The sequence below is a fragment of the Littorina saxatilis genome, linkage group LG12, assembly GCF_037325665.1.
Source record: "Littorina saxatilis isolate snail1 linkage group LG12, US_GU_Lsax_2.0, whole genome shotgun sequence".
NCBI lineage: Eukaryota > Metazoa > Mollusca > Gastropoda > Littorinimorpha > Littorinidae > Littorina > Littorina saxatilis.
In genome coordinates this window covers 36501377-36518390 of record NC_090256.1, presented here as the reverse complement: position 1 = coordinate 36518390, position 17014 = coordinate 36501377, and the positions used below count along the sequence as shown (strand labels likewise).

The 17014-nt window shown below is 42.5% G+C and overlaps 2 protein-coding genes across 2 annotated transcripts in view; one reads left to right on the top strand and one right to left on the bottom strand.

Annotated features, from left to right (window-relative positions):
- Positions 1-4427, bottom strand: part of LOC138981279 (uncharacterized) — a 35051-nt gene extending 30624 nt beyond the window's left edge. Inside the window, exons 1-2 of the mRNA XM_070354128.1 lie at positions 4122-4427; positions 435-599 (exon numbers count right to left, since the gene is read on the bottom strand). Coding sequence (XP_070210229.1) covers positions 435-599; positions 4122-4310 — 354 coding nt within the window. The 5' untranslated portion in view covers positions 4311-4427. The remainder of the gene's footprint in view (positions 1-434; positions 600-4121) is intronic.
- Positions 4428-9513: 5086 nt separating this feature from the next.
- LOC138983314 (uncharacterized) lies at positions 9514-14258 on the top strand. Its single transcript, XM_070356725.1, has 4 exons — positions 9514-9619; positions 10602-10830; positions 12384-12430; positions 13258-14258. Exons 2-4 carry the CDS (start codon positions 10608-10610, stop codon positions 13333-13335), a joined length of 348 nt encoding a protein of 115 aa, XP_070212826.1. The 5' UTR covers positions 9514-9619; positions 10602-10607; the 3' UTR covers positions 13336-14258.
- Positions 14259-17014: the final 2756 nt, after the last annotated feature.

The following is a 17014-nucleotide window of genomic DNA, read 5'->3' as shown; positions in this document are numbered from 1 at the left end:
TCGCCGTATTTTGTAAGCATGATTCTCTAGAATCAGTACGGTCAGTGAAAAAAAAAAAAAAAAAAAATTCCTAGACTACTTTTCTCAACAAGCCCATCCCGAATCCGATCCAGTATTTGGACACACAATTACAGTTTTAGTCAATAAGCATTGAAACTGAAAGAAGAATTTGTTTTAAATGTATTGGTAAACTTAATTATCGGTGCGACGGACGCGTGTGAAGCATGTTTGAATCATGGATGTTCAAATGCTGTGTGGAGCACGCTAATGTTTGTTTGAAATTACACCAAGTTTATTTGAGAATACTCCAAGTGCAAAACAGGGATTTCCATCAAAATGTCGATGTCCATTGTAAGTCAAACACATTTACAAGGAATTTTGTTACAACAGTGAATAAAAAAAAAGTGGTTCCCAGGTGTGTTGGTTTGACCTACAAGAAACCAGGTGTGGTAGCCGTCTCCAGACGTGTCGGGCAAATGTGTAGAGTGGAAGAGGATCTTGGAGGGCTGCAGAATCCTGACAGCGCTCAGAACACCCAGGTAATGCTGGAAGCGGAATGTTTTGTCGCCGCACCACACGTAGTGAAGTGTTGAAGGTAGCTGTGGAAACATCAAACAGTCTTGTAGTGTTTCCATTGAAGATGTCTTTCTCTCAGTGACCGAGGATCATCTTGTACATCACGGGCCACTTGTTCCAATACAGGCCTGGCCGGACACGGGTTAATTTTGTGTGCATGACAGACAGACAGACAGACAGACTCACTTACACACACAGACAGACACAGACAGACAGACAGACAGACAGACACACACACACACATACACACACACACACACACACACATACACACAAACCAAACCCACACACACACAAACACACACATACACACACATGCACATACACACGCTCTCTCTCTCTCTCTCTCTCTCTCTCTCTCTCTCTCTCTCTCTCTCTCTCTCTCTCTCTCTCTCTCTTTCTTTCTCGAGCTATATCTCTCTTTTTACATTTAGTCAAGTTTTGACTAAATGTTTTAACGTAGAGGGGGGAATCGAGACGAGGGTCGTGGTGTATGTGCGTGTGTGTGTGTGTGTGTGTGTCTGTCTGTGTGTGTGTGTGTGTGTGTGTGTGTGTGTGTGTAGAGCGATTCAGACTAAACTACTGGACCGATCTTTATGAAATTTGACATGAGAGTTCCTGGGTATAAAATTCCCGAACATTTTTTTCATTTTGTTGATAAATGTCTTTGATGACGTCATATCCGGCTTTTCGTGAAAGTTGAGGCGGCACTGTCACGCCCTCATTTTTCAACCAAATTGGTTGAAATTTTGGTCGGGTAATGTTCGACAAAGCCCGGACTTCGGTATTGCATTTCAGCGTGGTGGCTTAAAAATTAATTAATAACTTTGGTCATTAAACATCTGAAAATTGTAAAAAAAAAAATGTTTTTTATAAAACGATCCAAATTTACGTTTATCTTATTCTCCATCATTTGCTGATTCCAAAAACATATAAATATGTTATATTCGGATTAAAAACAAGCTCTGAAAATTAAATATATAAAAATTATTATCAAAATTAAATTGTCCAAATCAATTTAAAAACACTTTCATCTTATTCCTTGTCGGTTCCTGATTCCAAAAACATATAGATATGATATGTTTGGATTAAAAACACGCTCAGAAAGTTAAAAGGAAGAGAGGTACAGAAAAGCGTGCTATCCTTCTCAGCGCAACTACTACCCCGCTCTTCTTGTCAATTTCACTGCCTATGCCGTGAGCGGTGGACTGACGATGCTACGAGAATACGGTCTTGCTGCGTTGCATTGCGTTCAGTTTCATTCTGTGAGTTCGACAGCTACTTGACTAAATATTGTATTTTCGCCTTACGCGACTTGTTACATTTAGTCAAGTTTTGACTAAATGTTTTAACGTAGAGGGGGGAATCGAGACGAGGGTCGTGGTGTATGTGTGTCTGTGTGTCTGTCTGTGTGTGTGTGTAGAGCGATTCAGACTAAACTACTGGACCGATCTTTATGAAATTTGACATGAGAGTTCCTGGGTATGATATCCTCAGACATTTTTTTCATTTTTTTGATAGATGTCTTTGATGACGTCATATCCGGCTTTTCGTGAAAGTTGAGGCGGCACTGTCACACCCTCATTTTTCAATCAAATTGATTGACATTTTGGCCAAGCAATCTTCGACGAAAGCCGGACTTCGGTATTGCATTTCAGCACGGAAGCTTAAAAGTTAATTAATGACTTTGGTCATTAAAAATCTAAAAATTGTAAAAAACCATATTTTTTTTATAAAACGATCCAAATTTACGTTCATCTTATTCTTCATCATTTTCTGATTCCAAAAACATATAAATATGTTATATTTGGATTAAAAACAAGCTCTGAAAATTAAATATATAAAAATTATTATCAACATTTTTTTTTCGAAATCAATTTAAAAACACTTTCATCTTATTCCTTGTCGGTTCCTGATTCCAAAAACATATAGATATGATATGTTTTGATTAAAAACACGCTCAGAAAGTTAAAACGAAGAGAGGTACAGAAAAGCGTGCTATCCTTCTCAGCGCAACGAATACCCCGCTCTTCTTGTCAATTCCACGGGCACTGCCTTTGCCACGGGCGGTGGAGTGACGATGCTACGAGTATACGGTCTTGCTGCGTTGCGTTGCGTTCAGTTTCATTCTGTGAGTTTGTAAGCTACTTGACTAAATGTAGTAATTTCGCCTTACGCGACTTGTTATTATATTTAGTCAAGTTTTGACTAAATATTTTAACATCGAGGGGGAATCGAAACGAGGGTCGTGGTGTATGTGCGTGTGTGTGTCTGTGTGTGTGTGTGTGTGTGTGTGTGTGTGTGTGTGTGTAGAGCGATTCAGACTAAACTACTAGACCGATCTTTATGAAATTTGACATGAGAGTTCCTGGGTATGAAATCCCCGAACGTTTTTTTTCATTTTTTTGATAAATGTCTTTGATGACGTCATATCCGGCTTTTCGTGAAAGTTGAGGCGGCACTGTCACGCCCTCATTTGTCAACCAAATTGGTTGAAATTTTGGTCAAGTAATCTTCGACGAAGCCCGGACTTCGGTATTGCATTTCAGCTTGGTGGCTTAAAAATTAATTAATGACTTTGGTCATTAAAAATCTGAAAATTGTAAAAAAAAATAAAAATTTATAAAACGATCCAAATTTACGTTTATCTTATTTTCCATCATTTGCTGATTCCAAAAACATATAAATATGTTATATTCGGATTAAAAACAAGCTCTGAAAATTAAATATATAAAAATTATTATCAAAATTAAATTGTCGAAATCAATTTAAAAACACTTTCATCTTATTCCTTGTCGCTTCCTGATTCCAAAAACATATAGATATGATATGTTTGGATTAAAAACACGCTCAGAAAGTTAAAACAAAGAGAGGTACAGAAAAGCGTGCTATCCTTCTTAGCGCAACTACTACCCCGCTCTTCTTGTCAATTTCACTGCCTTTGCCATGAGCGGTGGACTGACGATGCTACGAGTATACGGTCTTGCTGAAAAATGGCATTGCGTTCAGTTTCATTCTGTGAGTTCGACAGCTACTTGACTAAATATTGTATTTTCGCCTTACGCGACTTGTATTCCTTTTAAAATTGATAAAAACAAGAAATTCCTCCGAGGTAGGAAAAACACCCCCGTCCTTACCATTCTCACTGCCACCAACTGAGAAGGTTATTTCCCTTTGACCATTAATATGTCCCTCTATAAGTCCTTGTAGAATCTTAATCCACCAATAACTCCCTAACCGTGTGTTTGACTGGTCCCAATTTTTGTAAGGACCGTCTCAGGAATGTATAGAACCTGTTCACCAAGTTTGGTGACGATCGGTCCGTTCATTCTTGAGATCTATATGCGAACACAAACACACACACAAACAAACAAACAAACAAACACATCGACCGAATCCTATACACACCCCTATACCGGGGGTGTAAAAACCGACATACAGACCCCCCCCCCCCCCCCCAACGCTCCCCCCACCGCAAACACACTTCGGCTAAGGACATGAGAAGGACATGAGAGATGTCGCAAGAAAACACTATTTCTCAATACCTGTACACTGAAGGAATTTGCAAGCACACCACCATTAGTTCCGAGCAGCGGTATATTCTCATTCACAGCTCGTTGAGAAAATCGTGTTTGCTCGAACAGCAAAGCACTGATTGTAATCACACAAACCACTACTACCAATGTAAACCTTCGTAACTTCAATACCTGTTTTCTAAAAGAGTTAGAAGCCATAATGCGTTTTGTCAGCTGCGCGGGGTTTGCTATATATCTCGAAAATTACAACTGACTGGATGCGTTGATGTCACCGCCTCCTCGAATAAAACGCATCGAAATATTCGCTTGTCATATTTTCTTTCTCCGCTGCGTATGAGACGCATCTGACGCCCCCTATACTACCAGAATTAGATCGCAGTAGTGTGGAACTTTTTCACAAGCCTTCCTGCGTTTTTGTAAAGTTCTAAGACGAGGGACGAATGATAGGTCGAGTTTCTCGGGTGTTTTTAGTGACAGTGGTTTCGCTAAGACAGTGCTCACAGTCGCCAGTCCATCCTCGGAGCTGCCTCGTATTGTGCAGCGCTGGTTGAACGTGTACCAACTAATACAATGGCAGACACACCGTTGACGTGCTTCGCCGGTTTTCGTGTCCAGTACTTTGGCTGATGGGGTCTATGTTGACCAAAAGAGTGGGATTCCCTGTAGGTGGAGTTCCTGTAGAGGGATTCCCCTGTATCCAGGAAATCCCACAGGGTGGAATTTTTCAATAAAACTTGCAAACCATACTCGAATTTCTAAGAAATACAAAAAAAGATCGAAAAACATCAAATTCTACCGATGTCGCTAAGCATCACGCGACTTTCAGCGATATCAGCGAAACGCTACAGGAACTTTACCCTGTGGTATTCCCTGTATACAGGGAATCCACATACAGGAACTCCACCTACAGGGAATCCCACTTTTTTGGTCGACATAGACCCCATCAGCAGTACTTTGTCACGCTCCATTGTAATTTCTCAGCAAGCCGCAGACGCCGGGTACGAGAACCGAATTGATGCCTTGTTACACCGTTCACACGCCGTGTTACACCGTCTTCATACCATGTTCCGTCGTAATCAAAGCAAGTTTCACCGTGATGAAACATGTAACGCCTTGTTACGTCGTACTTATACAATGTCACGCCATAATCACGACATGTTACGCCGTAACCACACCATGATGCAACGTAACCACATCATGATGCAACGTAACCACATCATGATGCAACATTACCACACCATGATGCATCGTAACCACATCATGATGCACCGTAACCATATCATGATGCAACGTAACCACACCATGATGCATCGTAATCACATCATGATGCAACGTAACCACACCATGATGCATCGTAACCACATCATGATGCATCGTAACCACATCATGATGCAACGTAACCACATCATGATGCATCGTAACCACATCATGATGCATCGTAACCACATCATGATGCATCGTAACCACATCATGATGCAACGTAACCACACCATGATGCAACGTAACCACATCATGATGCAACGTAACCGCACCATGATGCAACGTAACCACACATACTACGCCGTGATCACGCCATGTTACGCGATAATGACATATAATCGTTATTAAACACATCGAACGCTTTTTAGAAAACCAAGTTTTGAATGGGAGCAGGTCCTGGAAGTCTCAAAATGGAGGTAAAACTACAGAGGTTATGAGCAGAAAAACTTGTAAAAAACAGGAACATCTTAGAAAGGCTTGGATGTCATTAAAACGGGCGATCTTGAAAGGGACGTTAAACTGCAGTACGTAGTACTATTATGCAAGGTAGCAAACACGTCACCGTGAAGCCCTGGCCCGCACCCCTTGTGAACTGCCTGTGCCCTACACTTCTCCTTCTTCTTTTTCTTCTTCATCTTCTGCGTACATGGGCTGAAACTCCCACGTACACTCGTGTTTTTTGTGTGCGCACGAGTGGGTTTTTACGCGTATGATCGTTTTTACCCGCCATTTAGGCAGCCATACGCGGCTTTCGGGGGAAGCATGCTGGGTATTTTACTGACATGAATTATAGGATCTCGGTCTTGTACTTGCGTGTACACACGAAACGGGATAAGGCACTACCAGGTCTGCACAGAAGTTGACCTGGGAGATCGGAAAAATCTCCACCCTTAACAAACAAGGGGAGGCCGGGATTTAGTCGAATCTACGACCTTCCGTCTGTGCTTTACTCGTTTTTGTGGAGTCGCAGTTGATTAAAACATTGGGCCCTGTGGGGAAACCTTTGCATACACCTGCTGCACCAATGAATCACAATGAAGCACAATGACTTGTATGGGCACGTTGGTTTATTTGTACAGACGCGCATCCTTACAAAGAAATTTCCATTTTCCTTCTGTTTTATGAATGTTATGAATATTTTTATTGCAGAGTTGAATTAAAGCTGTGTGTATGTGTGTGTGTGTGTGTGTGTGTGTGTGTGTGTGTGTGTGGGAGCGCGCGCGTGTATATATATATGTGTGTGTGTGTGTGTGAGCGCGCGTGTGTGTATGTGTGTGTGTGTGTGTGTGTGAGCGCGCGTGTGTGTATGTGTTTGTGTGTGTGTGTGTGTGTGTGTGTGTATCTGTGTGTCTTAGTGTCTGTGTCTGTCTTTGTGACACTGACTGTCAGTCTGTCTATGTCTCTTTGGTGTTGAGACAGAGTGTGCGTATGTTTGTTAGAGGGCCGTCACACATGCGACTGAGTCGCGCGATTTACCCTGTCACACAGCCGACTCAGTCGTAGAAAACAGCTACGACAAGTCTGCGACTCAGTCTCATGCGATTCCCTCGTAGCTTTGAGGTTTAGAACATGTTCTATTCCTGCGATCCAGTCGTCGGTCAATCGCATGGGCAGAGCCAACAGAGCTAATCAGAACGCGTTGTTGCGGCCTTGACGCCGTGACGTAAAATAATGGCGGACAGTGGCGTACAGCGTCTCTTCGTCGATTCAAAACTTTTTGGAAGAACAGTTTTTTACTCAGATATAAAGGAGACGTTTTAGGCGTGTACAGCGGTCGGGGAACATTAATTGCAGCTGCTTGGGAACTTTATTTCTTGCAAAGGCGTAATGCTGAAAGAAATTTTTCAGAAAGGTAGAGCGATGTTCGAACATTTAGCGTCTGCTCTCGCAAAGCGCGTTTGCCGTGTTCACTGTGACACGTCACTTCCGCCCCGCTCGCGTGGAGTTATCGTTCGTCAGTCGTTCGTCTATCGTTCATCGTGTGACGGGTCAATGGCCTACGATGTGATGTGCGATCGGCCAAAGACTGAATCACGCAACTGAATCGCGACGACTGAGTCGCAAGTATGACCGCAGCTTACGAGGGAGCTTCTGCTGCTTGGTGAGAAATGTCAAAGAAGTAACAAAGCACTGGATACGAAAACATGTGAAGTGCGTCAACAGTGTGACATCGATCCCGCACCATGTCTGCCATGATATAGGTTGGTAAACGTTAAACTAACGGTGCATAGTACGAGACAGCAAGATGAAAATCAAACAGTTCTCAGAGTGGATTGGTGAATGTGATCACTGCTGTAGCGAAACCACTGTCGCTAAATAACAACCACAAACCATACAGAAATGTACTGGTCTGCAGTTAAAAGAGATAACTCGCGCAACAACAACGACAACAACAACAACAACACCAACAACATCATCAGTACCAGCAACAACAACAACAACAACAACAACAACAACACCAACAACAACAACAACAACAACAACAACAACAACACCAACAACAACACCAACAACAACACCAACAACAACACCAACAACAACACCAACAAAAACAAAAACAACAACAACAACAACCAACAACAACACCAACACCAACACCAACAACAACACCAACAACAACACCAACAACAACAACAACAACACCAACAACAACAACAACACCAACACCAACACCAACAACAACAACAACACCACCACCAACAACAACAACACCACCACCAACAACAACAACACACAAAACTAAACAAAAAAGAACACCATCAAAGAGAGTTCTTTTCTTCTACATAATCATTTAAATTCTCAGAAATATTTAATTTTGTCTGTGAAATTTTAAAAGCACAGTCAGCCTCCCGTAAACCATCACAGACACTGTCAGGCTTTTACACACAGTACAAACACTCTTTCATTTAAACACTCACCCCTTGAGAACATCCTAGGTGCCCTCCGTAAAGAGCGAGCAATTTTCAAAGAATTTATTTTCGTGTGGTTTATCTTACCCTTGAGCCATCGTGTACCCGTGTGATCCAGTTTCCTTTTTTTCACAATTTAGTCGTCAGTTTGTGATTTAAATGCGACTCGCTGTAGGCTTATCTGCAATAGCACGTTATTGTGTACCTCTGAATCTAAAACGCAACAAACGGCTGCGAGTCACATGAACTAGAGCGGTGGCGGTTGGTCGTTCAGAGGAACTGGCGCTATGCAGAACCGTCGTCTGCTACGAGAAAGACGTTTTGCGTTACACGTTTCCGGGCTTTACTTTTTTCAAACTTTCAAAACTTCGAATTGCACTTGATGAAAAAAGAATTCTTTTATGATTAAAGAATGTTTGTGTAACAAGCTGTCAATGTATTATTTAGATTTTAAAAGTTAAGTCTTGCGCAAAAACGAGGCGTCCGATTGTGATACTGCACAATCCGGCTGGCCACGCAAAAATCAATTCTTTGAAAATTGCTCGCTCTTTACGTAGGGCACATAGGATGTTCTCAAGCGGTGAGTGTTTAAAACGAAAGGGTGTTTGTATTGTGCTGGATTTCGACGACGATATGCCCCGATTTGACAACGTTTTCAGACTGGAGTGATCGGCATGGTCTTCGTAAGGGCGTAGAGCTATGTGACGGGGGCCTAAGGGCGTAGAGCTGTGTGACGGGGGCCTTAGCTCCAGTCAGCTATTACCTGGAATACGTCCTTACATCCTCTTGGACATATAGCAACAGTCAACAGCCCGGGTGGGTATTTTTATGAATTAATTTCACTAATTGCTACTAGTATCCGTTAACATCCATATTTGTTTGTTTGTTTGTTTAAAAAATGAGGTCGTGACAGTGCCGTCTGAACTGTTTTGAAAAAACCGGATCATCATGTTTGTCTCCCCAGACATCATGTTACCTCGAAAAATGTGTATGCAAAGTTACATGAAGATCGGCCAAGTAGTTTTCCGGGAATTTGCTCCAAACACACACATACACAAACACTGACACACACACACACACACAAACACACACACACACACACACACACACACAAAACAAAACACAAACACACACACAAAAACCGGATAACATCCTATGCAAAAACCGAACTTTGTTCTCAAGAAGGCCTGTTCCTTTAAGGGCGTCGTCCCAAACTATCATGTTTTGTGTTTGTGTAGCAGTTTTTGGTTGTTCCCAGACTGGCGGTTGTTATCTGCCAACGACACACTGACACAGTCAGCACCTATCTCTGCCACAAGTCATCGACGAAGTCAACAGGTAAGCTCGGGTTTCTGGAGTGAAGGATCGTTTCGATTTGCAATAAGGGCTTGGATTAAGGAGTAAGGATTAAGCCTACAATAGGTTCTATGAACACGGTGCCAGTGGTGCAAGATATTTTAGAAGAAAATCTAAAAGTTTAGACTGCAAACGTATTGCGTGCTGTGGTTTACAATATATACTGATGACATGAACTTCATTTTTCGGATGTGAAAACACCAATTACACAACCAGCCACTTAGTTGACAACGTAGAGGACAAATGACAATGACTCTTGGGTGTGTGTGTGTGTGTGTGTGTGCGCGCGCGTACGTGCGTGCGTGCGTGTGTGTGTATGTATGTGTGTGTGTGTGTGCGTGCGTGCGTGCGTGTGTGTGTGTGTGCGCGTGCGTGTGTGGTTGTATGTGTGTGTGTGTGTGTGTGTGTGTGTGTGTGTGTGTGTGTGAGTGTGCGTCTTCGTAAGGACGTTCCAATTAATGTCAAAATCGCGCTTGAGTAGCGTGTGTACTTATGCGTGTACGTCTGTTCGTGTCGGGTTGAAAGAGAGTGTCTGCGTGCAAGTGCGTGAGCACAGTGGCCTAGTGGATAAGACATCGGCCTCCTATTCGGAAGGTCGTGAGTTCAAATCCCGACCGCTGTCGCCTGGTGGGTTAAGGGTGGAGATTTTTCCGATTTCCCAGGTTAACAGTGCCTTATCCCCCTTCGTGTGTACACGCAAGCACAAGACCCAGTGCGCACGGAAAAGATCCTGTAATCCATTAGAGTTCGGAGGGTTATAGGAACACGAAAATACCCAGCATGCTTCCAATTCCCCCGAAAGCGGCGTATGGCTGGCGGTGTAAAAACGGTCATACACGTAACAAAAAAAACACCAGGTGCGAAAACATGAGTGAACGTGGGAGTTTCATCCCATGAACGAAGAAGAAGAAGATATCCATACGTATCCTCTCCTATGACATATATGTCTATTCCTGTTCCTCAGAAGACCATGAAGACCCTGGCTCTTGTCGTGATCACGTGCCTGACGGTGTGTCACGTGACTGGAGAACTGCTGACGGTTCTGAAGCGGCTTCACTCGTCCGACGCCCTCAACTTCCTGACGCCCGAAGAACAGGTGATGCTCGTGGAACTGATCGCTGCCGCCGAGGTCTGCAGACTGCACGCCTACGAGAGAGGGCAGGACAGAGACGCCATTTTGGCGCTGACGGCACGTGAGTTACACTATGCGCATGCGTGCGTGGTGTGGCGAGAACTTCCTTCTTGCAGTAATTTTTATCTCCTTGAGCTTTCTTCCTCACCAACCAACCAACCAATCGACAAGCAAACAATGGACCAGCTGGCAAACCAGCAAACAAACAAACAAAGCAATAAACGACACGTACAAAGAATAAGTAACAAAAACAAACAAACAAGAATTGTAAGTTAGGCCAAAAAATAAAAAAGGTGTGGTTAAGGTAACATAGCCAAACAAAATAGGCAAGGAAGGTAGGCAATCACTTTTTTTTTAAACTGTTTTTTTCTAATGTGTACAAATTAAACTCACTTGACAAGAAATACGTGTGCGACTCGAGCGCTGTCGCTTTCATTGCGTTTTCTGCACTCGGTTTTTTTGGTTTTTTTGGTTTTTTGTTGACAAATGGAATAAAAAGTTATAGGGTCGGCCTCTAAAAATAGGGTAGGTCGGGTGACCGTAACCACACCAATTTTTTTTTAGGCCTTATTGGAACGTTAGTAATTATTGACACAACAAAACGTTAAGCTTACAGTTCGTCGACCCAGTGGCCTTTGAAGTAGACAAACACACACAAATACTCGATAAACTTATCTCAAAATCGTCGATGAACTTCGACTCTTGTCGCATAAAGAAAGGAACGAAAAGCAGAAAAAAAATAAACAAGCAAACAAATCATCCAACCCAACAAACCAAATGAAATACAAAAACTTCCTTTTGGTAACATTTTCAGGCACCAGGGATACTGTTGATGTGTGTATCTTTGATCTATAGCCATCGTGCATGTCTGCACGCACACGTCTATGAATTAAGCAGGAACGAAGGCATGCGCCATTGTGGTAGTGGTAGCCTTCGGTATTGCAATTTGCCACTGCTGTTAATACAGACATGCTCGTGTGTGGTGTGTATGTAAACGTTTGGCTCATGCACATTCACGAGACTCATCCGCGAACCCACCCATATGCAGGGAGAGAGAGAGAGACAGAGAGAGCGAGACAGAGAGCGAGAGACAGAGACAGAGAGAGACAGAGAGAGAGAGAGACAGAGAGAGAGACAGAGACAGAGAGACAGAGAGAGAGAGAGAGAGACAGAGAGAGAGAGAGAGAGAGAGAGAGAGAGAGAGACAGAGAGAGACAGAGAGAGAGACAGAGAGAGAGACAGACAGAGAGAGAGAGAGACAGAGAGAGAGAGAGAGAGAGAGAGATAGACACAGAGAGCAATTTCTGTGCTTTTTGGCGGCATGAAAAATGTTGTGTGGTCTGGCTTACCTGTACATGTATTTACGCGAGGTTTATGCAGGTGAAGGGTAGATTATACCTGCGCAGAGTCAGCGGCACAGATGACGCACTGCAGATTATTGGTGCTGCGAAAGGGATTATGACGAGTATATATTTTTTGGCCTGTTTTCTTTTCACGCAACGTGGGGCGGGCTGGGAACAAAAACAAAAAGAATTACCTCAACAATCTGCAGTGCTTCGTCTGTGCCTGTGACTCTGCGCAGGTGTAATCTGCCCCTTATTACCTTGTCGACAGATCTGCCAGACACGGAGGAAGGTCTTGTTCGTGCGTACCTTGAGAACGTAAGTAGCGTGAACTAATTCTTTTTATTTTTATTTTCTTATAATTCATTTGATTATGACTCACAATTACGCTGCTAAAGTCCTTCAGGTACCAAAGGAATAATCATGATAGATCGTATGTACAGATATTGATGTCATTAAAACAGACGTCAATCAAATCATCGAGGAAATAATCAGTTTAATTTCTGATTTCATCAGTGGGGTCGGCGTTAAGAGGTACTGTACCCGATCATAGACCATTTATCCTGGACCGCCATCTAGCTCTCTCTCCGCTCTTTCTCTCTATTACGAGGTAGCGGCCTCTCGCATTTAGGAACCTACGCTTACATGGCATTTCAGAAATCAGGGGGATGTCATATCCGGTGTCGATATCGATTGTAAACATGGACGAAGTTGCCGAGGTAAGTTCTCAAAATGCGAAAATAAACTCAGCAAAAGTGCATATGGAACATGTTTTTCGATGAGTTTTGTTAAGTTTAGTTTGGATTTTTGGAAAATCCAGTTCATTGTCACCTCCCATTGTCACAAATAACTGGAGCGTGCTTTCTTTTCACTGTCTTCGAATCGCTGGCTTTTCAAACCGGACGTCACGCGCCCCTGAAAGTCGAGAGTCGTAACCTCGAAGGGTCACGTGACGAGTTGGCGGTCCAGGCTATTTGGTCTATGACCCGATGCACAGCGCTTGACCCAAAATAGGGGGTGGGCGTTTGCTCAATACTGGGCGTTTAAAAGGTACTTTACGGTATTCCCCTTCAAACCTACACCCCCGGCCCCCCATCCTCCCAATCAGGTTTTGACTAATTTCAGCATATTTCCCTCTCTCACAGCATTTGCGACTGGAGGAGCGAGGCCTTTGCATCCCGAACTCTGGCTCGGCAAAACCTACCACCCAGCGTCACCGCTAAGCCTGATGAAAACCGCCATTTTGGAGTTACACAAGGATGTTTTCATGCTAAATCTAAACCTTTTTTTTTCTGGAAGAGTTTTTTGTTTTAGGAAAAATGAAAAAAGAAAACCCGCCTTGCACACAAACAAACAAACGACCAACAACTAACCAACGTACCTACCACCAAGCAAGCGACGGACGACGAACCAAACACCCCACCATCCAAACAAAATCACCATGCAAACATGCTCAATGTCTATGAACACGTATTTCGCGTGGATTTCGAGATCCTTCAATACGAAAATCGTGACTCATCTAAAAGTCTTTCTAGTTCCGTAGACGCCCGAAAGTTAGAATAAGATAATTATAACAAATATAAACACTAGATACAAGACCACACAAAGAAACGAAAGTGCTGTGGTGTGGCTTTGTTGTGTCTTTCGTTCTCGTTTTGTATTTGTTTTCGTTTTCGGTATTGACACAGATTGTGTTTGATAATTCAAACTAAGTTTTCCTTGTTGTCTTTCTCCTTTTTTTTTTCTTCTCTTTTTTCAAAAAATGTGTCGCATTGATCATATTCCGCCATGAAATTTCAGGCATGTTTATGTGAGCACTTATCATAAGTTTTAAACTTGTTGTGCTCCTTCTTAATGATGTTGTTATATTATCTTGTGTCTGTTTACGAATAAAATACTGTTTAAACAAAAGTGCTGTGGTTTCGTATTGAAGTCTTCAGCAGCAGCACATTATTGTTCCCTTTTGCCTTATGGTGTCCGCGTGGAGAGTATTTTTTTCTTTTCTTATTTCATCCTTTCTCACCTGCAGTCTTTCCTTACTCGCCAAAACACTAGTCATGAGTCGGGCACTGTCTGCCCGCTGTCGTCCGTAACTGAAATGTTTTTTTAATATTAAAATTGGCCTTTTTGAAAAGCCAATCGTGCAAAGTTTAAGCGTAATTTGCTTGTGCATTCTGCGTCTTCTTATGAATCTGCTGCATTCTTATCTGTGTGTGCGTTTGTGAGTGTTTGTGTGTATGTGTGTGCGTGCGTTTGTGTGTATGTGTGTGTGTGAGTGTGTGAGTGTGTTTGTGTGCACGTGTGTGTTTGTGTGTGAGTGTATGTTGTGTGTTTGTGTGTGTGTGTGTGTGTGTGTGTGTGTGTGTGTGTGTGTGTGTGTGTGTGTGTGTGTGTGTGTGTATGCGTGCGCATTCGGGTATACTTGCTCATCAACTGTACACGAAAGGCAGAATAACAAATATCAGGTATCATTAACACATTATTGACATGGTACAACTAACCATCCAACCATTCAGGCAGCCATACGCCGATTCCGGGTGAAGGATGCTGAGTGTTTTCGTGTTTCTATAACCCACCGAACTCTGACTTGGATTACATGTTTTCCGTGCGCGCTTGGTCTTGTGCTTGCGTGTACACACGAAGGGGGACAAGGCAATAGCAGGTCTGCACATACGTCGACCTGGGAGATCGGAAAAAATCTCCACCCTTAACCCACCAGGCGGTCGCGGCCGCGATTTGAACTCACGACCTTCCGATTTGGAGGCCGATGTCTAATCCACTATGCCACTGCGCCCATCTTTGTATGTGTGAGAAAGAGTTTCTGTCTCTGTCTCTCTCTTCTGTGAATGCAGTTTCCGCTCAATATTATGAGATTGTATTTGTCTTGTGAAAATATTTACGGATCCCAGCTCGACTGGCGCAATGGCCTAGTGGGTAAGACGCCGCCCCCCCCCCTCCCCCCCAAGCGGAAGTTCGTGGGTTCGAACTCAGACGGCGTCTAGTGGGTTGGTTTAAACTGTTTTATTTAACGTTTGTGCATTATTTACAAAAAACGCATATTGAGTAAACAACAACAAGCATAATGCTTATAGTGGTGTTCACTATTTCTAGAAAATTACATATAATATAAATGGCGGCTATTGTACAGTTTAAATGAAAAGCTTGCAAACATGAAAAGAAAATTGAATGAAAATTGTACATCAAAACAAAAATCCGTTTGGGAATACATAATATAATATTTATGGTGTTTGCGAGTAAGAGATAGGGAGGGAGAGAGGGAGGGAGGGAGGGGGAGAGAGGGGGAGAGTGAGAGAGAGAGAGAGAGAAAGAGAGAGAGAGAGAGAGAGAGAGAGAGAGAGAGAGAGAGAGAGAGAGAGAGAAAGAGAGAGAGAGAGAGAGAGACGAGTAGACGTGTCGATTTTGCTTTCACTTTACATGTTTATCTGTTCGAAACGGCCGGACTGTCCAATAAATTCCTGCACTGTTAAAAAGATGTTTTTGTTAATTTTTGTTTGCAAGGAGGGGTTTCCATGAAGTAGAATATCTGTGTGTATGAGGTTGTTGGTTAGTTTGTTGATTGTGTTGTTTCTTGCTTAAGTCTAATTTTTGTGTGGATTATTTGTGTTTGTCGACTGCCACTGTAGAAGTAAACGGGAATTTGTGTGTCGTCTTTTGTTAAGTAATGTTTAAATTCCCCGAGGGAGTCAGTTAACTGTATTTGTTCAGGTAGTTGGTTCCAGAGTACTGTTGTCGAAGGAAAAAAGGATGTTTTGTACGTTTCTGTTCGATGTGGGGGTATACTTCGTTCTAAGGGGCGGCGTCTGTGGTAGGGGTTGTTGGCTGCTACGAGAGGTGGGAGTGCTGCTTGTAGGTATGGGGGGGTCTTGTCGTGAATAATTTTATGGAACATTGTTAGTTTATGACGGTTACGCCTTTCAGATAATGATTGGAGTCCAGATTCTCCGTAAAGCTTAAAGTGACTGGTTCCGCGGACAGCTCCGATGATTGTTCGTATTGCATCTAGGTTTAACTTTTCGAGTTCATCTGTTAGGGTTTTGCTACAATTGTCCCATATTATGTCGCAATAATCAAAGTGTGGTAGAATGAAGGATTTAAACATAATTTCCAATGATTTTCGGCTCAGTCTATATTTGTATGTACGCAAGCAAGCTACGAGAGTTCTGCACTTTGCAACAAAAGATTTTATATGTTCATCCCATTTACAGTTGTTTTGTATTATTATTCCTAAGTGTTTGTGATTTTGGGAACTTTCAAGGATGGTATTGCCAAAGTTTAGATCTGCGATATCAGGGGTTCTTTGTGTACAAAAGTTCACCAATTCAGTTTTTGCATGGTTAAATGCTACCTTCCATGTTTCTGCCCAATTTACAATTTTTTCAAGATCTGAGTTTAAAATTTCGGCACGGATGTTGTGATTGGCTAAAGACAAGTACATGCTAGTGTCGTCAGCAAAAAGCTTAATCGTAGATTCTATGTCACGTACAATGTCGTTTACATAAATTAGGAAAAGCAAAGGTCCAAGCACTGATCCTTGAGGAACTCCCGCTACTACTGGAAGATAAGTTGATTTACTGCCTTTTAATACAACTGCTTGCTTTCGATCTGTTAGGTAGTCTGTAAACCAGTTTAATAATGGCCCATTAATTCCAACGGCTTCGAGTTTATGCAATAAGCCCCGGTGCCAAACTCTATCGAATGCTTTGGATATATCAAAGAAGATTGCTTGGGTAGTTATTCTATTATCGAGTGATTTGCATATGTCATTGTATATTGTAAGAAGCTGGTAAACAGTTGAGTCTCCAGGGATGAAACCGGACTGCGACTCTGTAATGATATTGTTTTGTGTTAAGTAGTCAAAGACATGAATTTGTATGCATTTCT

Excerpts from the sequence above, each read along its gene's own strand:
- LOC138983314 (XM_070356725.1), top strand. The coding sequence starts at position 10,608 with ATGAAGACCCTGGCTCTTGTCGTGATCACGTGCCTGACGGTGTGTCAC. Across the intron at positions 10,831-12,383 it reads CATTTTGGCGCTGACGGCAC|ATCTGCCAGACACGGAGGAA; the intron begins GTGAGTTACACT and ends CCTTGTCGACAG. Across the intron at positions 12,431-13,257 it reads TTCGTGCGTACCTTGAGAAC|CATTTGCGACTGGAGGAGCG; the intron begins GTAAGTAGCGTG and ends CCTCTCTCACAG.